This window comes from Heterodontus francisci, chromosome 16, assembly GCF_036365525.1.
Source record: "Heterodontus francisci isolate sHetFra1 chromosome 16, sHetFra1.hap1, whole genome shotgun sequence".
NCBI lineage: Eukaryota > Metazoa > Chordata > Chondrichthyes > Heterodontiformes > Heterodontidae > Heterodontus > Heterodontus francisci.
The window spans coordinates 87,321,486-87,333,684 of record NC_090386.1 but is presented as its reverse complement, the minus strand read 5'-3'; the positions used below and the strand labels follow the sequence as shown (position 1 = coordinate 87,333,684).

The 12,199-nt window shown below is 44.7% G+C and overlaps 1 protein-coding gene across 1 annotated transcript in view; it reads right to left on the bottom strand.

The window, feature by feature from the left end:
- Positions 1-12,199, bottom strand: part of ndrg3b (ndrg family member 3b) — a 97,609-nt gene that overhangs the window by 59,487 nt on the left and 25,923 nt on the right. The window contains exon 2 of the mRNA XM_068048570.1: positions 4,919-4,987. Within this exon, the coding sequence (XP_067904671.1) occupies positions 4,919-4,987 (69 nt within the window). The remainder of the gene's footprint in view (positions 1-4,918; positions 4,988-12,199) is intronic.

Here is a 12,199-nt window from a genome sequence, read left to right as displayed (position 1 = left end):
GTTGGTCGTAGGCAATGTTCTAGAGGGAGTCAGTGTTTGGACCATTATTGTTTATAATCTTTGGAAATGGAAATATGCCCAGAGGTTCCAAGTTTACAGCGGCCACCAATTCGGAAGCAGTGGCGAATGACAATTATCAAGTTGCACAAATCTAAAAGGATCGAGGGAAGCTGTATCTGTGGGTAGAGAAGTGGAAAGTTACGTAATTTTGCAGTGGAAAGATTATCGTGTAGTTTGTATGAAATGGAAATGCACGTCTCCAAGAATAAGTTTGTGGGGTTTAAGCTGCTAAAAAAAGTGAGGAAAGTAATCAGAACTTTGGGATGTACAGCTAGGAGTGTAACTTATAAGAAAGGAAATTTGAATCATACAACAGAAAGAGAGGCCATTCAGCCCATTGTAACAATGCTGGCTATTTGAAAGAGCTATCCAGTTAATCTCACACACCATGATCTTTCCAACCTAATCTTGTAGCTAAAATCCCTCATCCCTGGAACCATTCTGGTAAATCTCCTCTGCATCCTCTCATTACCCTCACATCCCTCCTAAATTGTGGTGACCAGACTGGATGCAATACTCTAGTTGTGGCCTAACCTTGCTTTTGTGCTCAACATAGCTATTTATGAAGCTCAAGATCCCATATGCTTTGCTAACTACTCTCCCAATATATCCTGCCACCTTCAAGGATCTGTGCACATGGACCACAAGGTCCCTCTGGCCCTGCACATTCTTTAGAACTGTGCCATTAAGTTTTTATTACCTTTCCCTATCCCTTCTGCCGAAATGCATCACGTCACACTTCTCTGTAATAAAGTTCCATCTGCCTGCACTTGTATGCCTATTCTGCTAGCCTATTTATATCCTGTTGCAGTCAATTGGTATCATGTTCATTGTGTTTTCAGTCCTTAAACCAATTTTTTAATCCAAGCTAACATTGACCCTCCTATTCTATGAGCTTCAATTTTGTTAACAAGCCTTCTATGTAGTATTTTGTCAAACGCTTTCTTAAAATCCATATAGACAACATCCATTGCTTTCCCTTCATCAACAACCTTCTCTGTTACAGCATCAAAAAATGTAATTAGATTCATCAAGCACAATCTGCCTTTTACAAATCCATGCTAGCTATCCTTAATTAACTCAAACCTCTCCAAGTGTCTGTTGATTTTTTTCTCTGATTGTTTCTAAAATATTACCCACCACTGATGCTAAACTGACCGGCCTGTAGTTACTCGGAATGTACTTACACCCTTTCTTGAATAAGGGTGTCACATTTGCCATTCTCAAATCCTTTGGCACCTCCCCCATATCTAAGGAAGATTGGAAGATTATGGCAAGTCCTTCTGCTATCTCCACTCCCACTTCCTTTAGCAACCTGGGATGTAAGCCATCTGAACCAGGCGACCTATCCACTCTAAGCATAGCCAGCCTTTCCAGTACATCCTGTCCATCAATTTTCACCCCATCCATTACGTCTACCAACTCTGCTTCTACTGACATTTTGTCAGCATCTTCTTCCTTTGTAAACACTACTAAAATACTCATTAAGTATTCGAGACTTGCCCTGCGCCTAAGCATATATCACCTTCTTTATCCTTATTGGCAACACGCCACCTCTTACTACCCACTTACCACTTACATGCGGTAGAAGATTTTTGGGTTCCTTTTATATTAAATGCCTTTCTATTTGCATATTCTCTCTTTGCCAGTCTTATTTTACTCTTCCCCTCTCAACTTATTGCATTTGGCCTGGTTCTCGCTTTAACAACTCACCTGACATACATCATATACCCTCTTTTTTGTTTCATCATATTCTCTATTACCCTAAAAATATATAAATACAAAACTCTCGAGAAAATGAGAGGTGATCTCACTGAAACTTAAGATTCTGAGGGGGCTTGACAAGGTAGATGCTGTGCGGCTGTTTCTCTGGCTGGAGTGTCCAAAATTAGGGGTCATAGTCTCAGGATAAGGGGCCAATCATTCAGGACTGAGATGAGGAGAAATTTCTTCACTCAGAGGGTTGTGAATCTTTGGAATTCTCTACCCCAGAATGTGAATGCCCATTCGAGTAAATTCAAGGCATGGACAGACCTTGGGAATCTAGGGGAATAAAGAGATATGGGGATCAGGTAGGAAAGAAAAGTTAAGGTCACAATGGAGCAGCAAGCTCGAAGGGCCGTTTGGCCTACTCTTGCCCCTATTTCTTATGTTTTTATATTTCACATACAGAAGTGAAAATTCAATGCCAAATTTGACAAGTGCGGTCACAAAGGAGTGCAACAATGGGAGGAAAAACAGCTGTGGATATTTGTAAATTTTTGTGCATCAGTTTTCACTGAACAAAATAATGTTAAGCCTCTTCTGGTAGCTTTATGGACAGGAAATGTGTTGCCAAACTTACAAAAAAAGCCAATGAAAATTGAACTGTTGGAATATTAGTCAAGACATGAGACCGAATGGAACACAATCAAGAGGCCCCCTAAGCTTGCTGTGCTGGGTTAAATAAATGCACGTCATACTGGCCGTCTCACGTCCCTCTCCTCCCGTTATTTTTCCAGCAGCTGAAAACTCAAAAGTGGCTGAGATTCCAATATCCATTCACATCCTGCGCCAAAATGTGGGTCTTTGTTGCTATGGGAACATCCCCTTCATTCCTTTTATGCCCCCCCCCCGGTTGCAGGCTGCTGCTCATATCTCATGGGATTCAGTTTCATCACATAAAAGTGCTCAACAACAGTTAAGAAATGAGGGAAGTGTAGCTGAAACTTTGCATACTTCAATAACCAAGGGTGATACCAGAAGTGTGGAAAAAAAAATTGTTTTTTTTTTAAGAAAAGGCCAGAAGCTTGACCCTGAGAACCATAAACCCGTTAGCTCAATATCTGCAGTAGAAAAATTATACTGTACATCATAAAAGGAAGCAATTCAAGATTACTTAGAGAGGAGGATAATAATTCCAAGCCTAAAGACATGAAAAGCAGAACATGCTCAGAATCATACAACACAGAAGGAAGCCATTCAGCCCATCGTACCTGAGCTGGCTCTTTGAAAGAGCTATCCAATTTAGTCCCTCACCCCATGATTTCTCCTCATAACCCTGAAAATTAGCTCCTATCAAGTACACATCCAACTGGCAGTTGAGATATCGTATGGAATCTGCTTTCACCACCCTTTCAGGTACTGCATTCATATCAAAGACGCATCTCTACCCATTCTCACCTCTGCATTTGCCAATCAGTTTATTAATATAAAAAGAGAAAAGAAAATAGTGGGAGGAATTTTATGTTCTCTCCTGTGTCCGGTTGGGAGTTGGGAGGCGGTGGGGGGGGGGTGGGGTGACCCTGTCACCTTCCCACCTCCATCCAAATTAGTCTTGGGGCAGCAACGCCTGTGAACTGCCCTGCCGCCAACTGCAGCCCTCGAGTGGGCAATCGATGCCCAATCAAGGGCCTCAGCCCGCCACCACCAGAATTAGCCCAGCAGTGGGTCAGCCTGTTGCCCCATGGCAAGCATGCCAAGCAAACCCGTGCGAGTTGCTTGCCAGCTCCGGGGGTGGAGGTGCCTGAATGTGGGACGCAGCATATGGAAGGGGGGAACGAAATGAGAGCCACCCCCTTGCCCTTGCTGCCGACCCTCAACACGCCCCTCCACCCTAACCTACCTGTGGCCTGGTTCCAGCACCTCCGGTAAGTGCTCGACTGGCAGCAGCCACCACCTCTGTGGTGGCGCTGCTCAGTTAAAGAGGTGTCGGCCTCTGACTGGCCAGCGGCTCTCAGAGGGCAGGACTTCCATCACTGGCAGCCTTAATCCCAGGGAAGGTTCGCCGCTGTCCACTTAAGTGCCTAATTGGCATGTAATCCAATGGACCTTCCCCAGAGGAGGCGATGGGGTTGAGAGCCCAGTCACCCAGATAACATCCCAGCCAGTAATGTGATCCTCACACAGTCAAACGTATGTATTTCACATCCCAAATGGGAACATTAATTCTTTCTTTTTCCACCTATTTTCTCAATACGCATCAACCAGAAGCTCAGGGTTCAGAAGGAATCCTCCCCTGCTCTTAGAACGATGGCGCATCATACACTGGCACCCCTCTGGTACTTTTGTTGTGTGCGAGGCCAGTCAGTGACTGCAGCAGACTGCTCAAGCACTGTGGGCGAGCCCAATGCTTCCTCACGAAGATGCCTACTCTCCGGCAATGTTCATTGTTTCGTGAGCAAGGTGGGGAACCTTTCCTGGCTCAGGGCCACTGAGGCTATAAACAGTAGTCCCACAGTTAGTCTGACCAAGATCAACTAGCTCAGCACTGAATAGGATTTAAACCAGGGAGCTCCCTTGTCTGTCTCACTCAGCTCCACTGGCATGATTCTTAAATAATTTGGCATGGTGCATAGAAGTTTGTTAACCTTTGTGTAACTGGTACTTAACAATCCAAATGGCATAAACAGGGCAGGACAATGTCAACTACACTAAACATGTATTTAGCTCCGAATTTGTTTTAAACATTCACTCTCAGGATGTGGGTGTCGCTGGCGAGGCAGCTGACATCATTATTTACCCAGGTTTGATACAACTGAGTGGCTTGCTTGGCCACTTTAGTGGAGGGTTATGAGTCAACCATGTTGACGTGGGACTTAAGTCACATATAGGCCAGACAGTATAAGGAAAGCAGGTGTCCTTCCCCGAAGGACATTAATGAATCCATAGGCTTTTACATCAATGCAACAGCTTCGTGATCACTCTCATTGATACCAGCTTTTTATTTTATGATTTTTAAAGTACTTTTTAAAACTGAATTTAAATCCCCAAACTGCTACGATAGGATTTGAATGCATGTTCGCTGGATCTTTAGTCCAGGTCACTGGATTACTAGTCTAGTAACATAAAAACAGACTCAAATGGGCAAGTTCCTTACCCCATCTGGCAGCAGTGGCTTAATTTCAGTCAGTTGAACATCCTGGAGTTCCTCCATTGTTACCAAAATCTGCACAAATACAAAAGGAACACAAATTAAGCACAGTGTCTGGTACAGAAGATTACTCTAACCAGAAAACACCACTACAAAACAATCTACTTAATTCTGGATCATTTGAATCTCTCAAAAAGCCTCCAGGACTATTTTATTTAAATCGCTTAATTTGAAATATTGGATCAAACATTTTAGCGTTGAATTAATAGAAATCGACTCTACTCTGTGGAATAATTTTGAATCAAAACTTGCACTGACTTACGGTACACAGGAAGTATTAGAATTTAAATAATTTGCTTACTTGACCAATAGCGAGTAGAATTACCAGAAAATTGATCATCTGACACAAATAACATCATTCCTACTTGAAAGCGTCTTTGAAACAGTGAAGAAAACTAACTGCAACAACTACATGCATTTATATAGCAACTTTATCATAGTCAAACATCCCAAGGTACTGCACAGGACATTAATGAACAGAATTTGACTTCGAGCCACATAAGGAGATATTAGGACAGGGGACCAAGAGGTTTGGTCAAAGAGGTAGGTTTTAAACAGTGACTGATGGGATGAGAGTCAGAGAGGTTTAGGAGGGAAAGGGACTGATCGATGAAGGAGGCAGACAGATATGTGTGTTGAACAACAGCATGAGTCGAGTCAACATTCAGAGGTGAACCTTGAGAGCAGGTTTTCTGGCCATTCTTCAGGCGAATGGGGGTCAGGAATGGGCAGGGGCAAACAGGGACAGATCTGCAATTTCCTTTATATCAGGAAAGAAAGACTTGCATTCACGATCACTTGACTGGCACCCCATCCACGACATTCAACATTCACTCCCTTTACCACCGATGCACAGTGGCAGCAGCATGTACTATGTACAAGATGCACTACAGCAACTCACCAAGTTTCCTTCAACAGCACCTTCTAAACCTGCGACCTCTACCACATAGAAGGAGAAGGGCAGCTGATGCATGGGAACACCACCACCTGCAAGCCACACACCATCCTGACTTGGAACCATATTGCCGTTCCTTCACTGTCACTGGGTCCCTTCCTAACAGCACTGTTGGTGTACCTACACCCCAAGGACTGCAGAGGTTCAAGAAAGCAGTTCACCACCACCTTCTCAAGGACAATTAGCGATGGGCAATAAATGCTGGCCTAGCTAGCAACGCCCACATCTTCTGAACGAATAAAAAAAAACAGGACGGCCCAAAGCACTTTACAGCCAATTAATTACTTTTGAGTGTAGTCACTGTTGTAATGTTTGAAACGCAGCAACCGATTTGCACACAGCAAGATCCCACAAACAGCAATATAATGATGACTAGATAATCTGCTTTTGTGATGTTGATTGAAGGATAAATATTGGCCAGGACACCATGGAGAATTCTCCTGCTTAACTTTGAAATACTGTCATGGGATCTTTAACGTCCCCACCTGAGGGTGCAAACGGGGCCTCGGTTTTAAAGTTTCATCTGAAAGACGGCATCTCTGACAACGCAGCACTCCCCCAGACCCTATATTTTTGTTCTCAAGTCTCTGGAATGGGACTTACACCCAAAACCTTCTGACTCAGAGACGAGAGTGCTACCAACTGAGCCAAAGCTGAGGATGGTGTCCGTTCAATTCAAATGGTCAAGCAAGCATTAAGGGAACTGAAATATAGCATGCTAAACCAGTTTCAATTAAAATAATTGGACAATCTGTTATGGTCCAGAGATTTAGAGCAAATGGACAGTTTTGCAGGATCGGTTAATCACTGGGAGCAGATGGAGAATTCTAAGGATCTGGAGCGAGAGATTTGTATTTTCAAAAAAACATGAAAGCAGGATTAAAGAGAAACTGAAATTACATGCAAAAGCATTGCTCTCGTCCGGTCTAAAACCTGTATGGTGTCTGGTTGCAACAGCGGGTAAGCCCACTGTACCCGCTCCAAAATCAGGATCCAAATTCAGGTTAGACCAGCGGGGTGCAAGATTCCTCTCCTGAGGTCCTTTCTGCCCTCTTGGTGAATGTGAAAGATCCCAGGGCGCCATTCAAAGAACAGCAGTGGGTTCTCTGGGCATCCTGCCCAACACTTAATCCGCAACCAGCACCATTTAAAAACAGGAACAGTAGAACTGGTCACCTGCCTGATTCTGGGATCTTGCTGTAATTGAACTGGCTGCTGTGTCCTGCAACAATGAGCAGGGAAAGTGTTTCATTGGTTACAAGGTGCTTTGGGAGATCCCAAGGTTGTGAAAGGCACTAAAGAAATGTAACTTATCTTTTTCCCCCTTCCTGGTGTTCACCCCCTCAATGATGAACAGCTGAAGGCACTCTGGTCACCAGTCCTGATTTGGGCCGAATGGCCACTGCTGATGTATGGGCCTCAGCAACAAAGACTAGAGATTCCTATCAGTGTCGATACACCACTGCTATTTAAAAAGGGGTCAACACAGCCATGAACATAATGTCAATTCGGAAATGTGGGCTGAGTGCCAGATATTATCTGACTATGGAGGACACAACAGAGTGAAGCACAAACCCCTCCATTACATAACGCAAATACGTCAAAAAATAGGAAGAGGAAAAACATATTTGGGCAGATCACTAACAGTTTCTACATACAACAGGAAGATTAAGAGCGAGGGGGTTCGGGAAAAAAATGTTTAAAAACACAAATTTAAACGACACCTCAGGAAAGTCTCACCTTCCCAACAATTTCTATACCACATTTCATCCTAAAGCATCCGTCTTTACAAAAATCATCTCAATCCATTCACAGAAACATCCTTCATCTAAATTAAATTATGCATAGAACGTGACCTAATCCGTTTGGGAGATAAGGTACTTGTAATTACAGAGAGAAATCAGATAAATGTCTAGGGAACTCTCCTTGAATAAATCAGGACGGCCTCTTGTTTTTTTGTTAACCAACCCCATATGCCAGCCAACCCCACATACCCCCGCCACGTCCGCCCAGCATCCTCCCCATCCCTCATCCTCCCGCACACAATATCTTTTTTTTTCTCATTCTGGCCTCTCTTGAAGGCCCTGGCTCAAACTCGAGTCTGACTCCACGAATGCCAGAGATTAGCCTGAATGGGAGAGGCTGGATGGCGAATATTTGATGGCTATTCAAACAGATAACAAAATCCAGTCCCTTCCGCTCCTCATCTGATGCCCACATACATGCACTTTTGAACAGGGGTCAAAGGATAGAGATTATTCTATTTTTAAAAACATAAATGAAGCTATTTAGTGCCTTCGTCGTGGTTGAGATGTCACTATGCTGTATGCCATCCCTGGATGGCTCGTCTGATGGATAACTAAGGCCCGATGGATAACCTACTCCAAGGCTCAATATGGAATGAAAGCCCAATGGGTAACCTGCTCCCAGGCCTAATGTGTAACACAGGCCTGGTGGATAGTCTGCTCAAAGACCCAATTTAAATCAATCTTCCCTGCGAAGGGATTCCTGTTTGTTTCTTTTCCCTTGTTCATCTTCATTCCTTTCTGTTTCCCATTTCGTGGCTGATTAGGTGTCTACCTTTGTCATTTAATCACTCCTGCCCCCACCCCAACACGCCTCGTGTTCTTTCAACCATTCCCTTCACCCACTCCCGCATGACGTGCCTTACAATGTTCTACCATATCAAAGATGCTAATATAAAAGCAAGTTGCTACAGCTGCATTCAGAGGGGAAGGGGAAAATGCAGTAGAGTGAACTTGCAACAGCTTGGCATGTTATGGCAAGTAAGCTAATTAAATTAAAATCCAGTTGTAAAAACAATGTTTAATGGTTAACAAAGAAAATGCAGCAGGGGAGTGGGACTAATTGGATAGCTCTTTCAAAGAGCCAGCACAGGCACGATGGGCTGAATGGTCTCCTTCTGTGCTGTAACAGATGATTCTATGAGCCTGCAGTATAGTTACAGCATTTTGCGTTCCTTTTTTAAACAAACATTCAATTTTGTGATGAGAGAGAACCGGAACTTACTTAAGTTAATTAATGCCTTTTCCCAAGCTCCGTACTGGAATATAAACTGTCCAATCTTTAACATCCCCCCAGTTCTGATGAAAGGTCATTGATGTGAAACGTCAACTCCCGTTTTTCTCTCAGCCGGTCAGGCACCTGCAAACCAGAGTTTGCAGCATTTTCTGTTTATATCTCTGATTTAAATCAATTTTGCTTTGGGGCCTGCTGCTGGGAGCTGTAGAGGAGTCATCACGTTTACCTAGATTGACACAGCTGGCTCAGCTGCGGCAACAGCTGCCTGGGACGGTTCAAACCAAAAATTTAAAGCATCATTTCCTTTGTCTGATTCAACCATAACTGCCAATTAAAGGCATTAACTCAAGTTAAGAAAGGTCGAGTTCTCTTTAGCCACATGACTGAGTGTTCATTACAAAAAAAACCCCCAAAAAATCCTGTAAATATATTACAGCATATTAGAACCATAATATGTTACAGCACAGAAGGAGACCATTCAGCCCATCGCACCTGTGCTGGCTCTTTGAAAGAGCTATCCAATTAGTCCCGTTCCCCTCTCCATTTTCTTTGTTCACCATTAAACATTGTTCTTACAACCAACAGATTTTAATTTTCTAGGCTTTTTTGCAATAATGTGCCAAGCTGTTGCAGATTTAATCTATTGCAAATTTCCCCTTCCTCTCTGAATGCAGTCACAACAACTTGCATTTATATAGCACCTCTGACAAAGAACAAAGAACAGTACAGCACAGGAACAGGCCATTCGGCCCTCCAAGCCTGCGCCGATTTCAATGCCTGCCTAAACTAAAACCTTCTGCACTTCCGGGGACCGTATCCCTCTATTCCCATCCTATTCATGTATTTCTCAAGATGCCTCTTAAATGTTGCTATCGTACCAGCTTCCACCACCTCCCCTGGCAGCAAGTTCCAGGCACTCACCACCCTCTGTGCAAAGAACCTGCCTCGCACATCCCCTCTAAACTTTGCCCCCACACTTAAACCTATGTCCCCTAGTAACTGACTCTTCCACCCTGGGAAAAAGCTTCTGACTATCCACTCTGTCCATGCCGCTCATAACTTTGTAAACCTCTATCATGTCGCCCCTCCACCTCCGTCGTTCCAGTGAAAACAATCCGAGTTTATCCAACCTCTCCTCATAGCTAATGCCCTCCAGACCATGCAACATCCTGGTAAACTTCTTCTGTACCCTCTCCAAAGCCTCCACGTCCTTCTGGTAGTGTGGCGACCAGAATTGCACGCAATATTCTAAGTGTGGCCTAACTAAAGTTAGCTGCAGCATGACTTGCCAATTTTTATACTCTATGCCCCGACCGATGAAGGCAAGCATGCCGTATCCCTTCTTGACTACCTAACATAGGAAAACATCTCAAGGCACGTCTTGGAAAGGTTATCAAACAAAATTTGACACTCAGCCATTTACGGAGATACTTGCAGAAGCTTGGTCAAAGCGGGAGGTTTTAAGGAATGCCTTAAAAGCAGGAGAGAGGCGGAGAGGTTTAGGGAGGGAGATCCAGAACTATGGGCAGAGGCAGCTGGAGGCATAGGTGCCAATGGTGGAACGAACAAAATTGGGGATGCTCAAGAGGCCAGAATTGGAGAAGCGTAGAGATCTCAAAGTGTTGTGGGGCTGGAGAAGGTTACAGAGATGGCAGGGGGAGGGGGAGGGGTCGAGGCCATGGAGAGATTTAATCATAAAGGATGAGAATTTTAAAACTGAGACATTGTTGGACCGGGAAGCAATGTGGGTCAGTGTGCACAGAGGTAATGGGAGAATACGACTTGGTGCAAGTTAGGATATTGGCTGGTACATCACCACACAGTACTAAACCATCTGGACAGCCGCACTGAGTTTATAATACAATCTATTTTGATTTAGGACCCTGCCCCTAAGCCACATGCTGTTTACACTGTAAACTAATCTGATTTAGTGAGCAACTGTGCAGTGTTGACAGCATAAACTATCAGACTGTTGGCTTCTCCTGCTGTATGTAGCCAGCCTCTACAGAGGGTAGCGCCAATTGGTCTGGGGACACGTAAACTAAATAAATGCATCACAGTCTGAGACAACCACAAGGTAGGATGTTTGTTTTGGGAATTGCTCGTCTCAGCCACGAAAACAAAAATTAGTTCAACATATGAAAACGAGTCACTTACCAAATATAATTTCCTGTTTTAGGCAAAGACAGCAGGAATTGGATAAATTGTGTGTTGGAAACAGAGCAGAGATTAAGGGGGATAGAAAAACACAGAAAATGCTGGAAAACACTTCAGCAGGTTGGGCAGCATCGATGGAGAGGCAGAAACAGTTTCACAGTCTGAATTTTCGCCACGGAGGCGGGAAACAGCAGCCCGGTTTGTTTTCGGGTCAGAAACCCGCCTCCAGTGGGAAACTGATTAAAGTCCCGATTTTCACGGGGTGAGCCCTTAGTTGATATGGAGATGGGTTTCCTGTCCAATTAGAGACAGTGGGTGTGGGTACGGAGGTGGGTCAGCTGAAGTGTGAGATTCATTTAGACTCCCCACGGCAGCCATTACTGAGACGGCCGGCTGTCATGAGGGAGAGATCTGCGGTTTGTGCCAAAGCCTTCCACTTCACCGGAGGGAAGAGAGATGTCACAGGGGAGTTGGAGACCCAGCATCTGGGGCAGGACTCCCCTTCGTTTCAACAATGCCGACCTGGAGGCTGAGAGAGAGAGAGAGAGAGAGAGAGAGAGAGAGAGAGAGAGAGGATGGAGGTCCTCTTCCTGGAGGTTGGCAGGAGGAGGCCACCTCATAGGGCAGGAGGGGCACCTCTTTGTTCAGTATCATCTTCCTCCGGCTCCTCTTCCTCCTCCTCGACAAGCTCTCTCCTTACAGGGCCTCACCGTCCTCAAGGTCCACCCCTCTCAGCAGGGCCATGTTATGGAGAGTGTAGCAGACCACCACAATGACCGGGACCCTTGCAGGATTGTATTGAGGACACCACCTGACCAATCCAAGCAGAACTGCATCTTCAGAAGCCCAATGGCCTCTCAATGGTTGTCCTGCTTAGCAGGTGGCATTGATTGTAACGCCTGTGTGTGCAGCTCCCAGAGAGGGGTCAGTAGCCATCTCTTCAAGGGATTTCCCTTATCCCCTTGGATCCATCCATGCACTTTGGGGATGGGAGTGAAGTTCTGCGCAGCCTGGACTGGCGAAGGTTGAAGGAGTCACGGTAGCTGCTGGGAAAGTGAGCACACACATGGAGG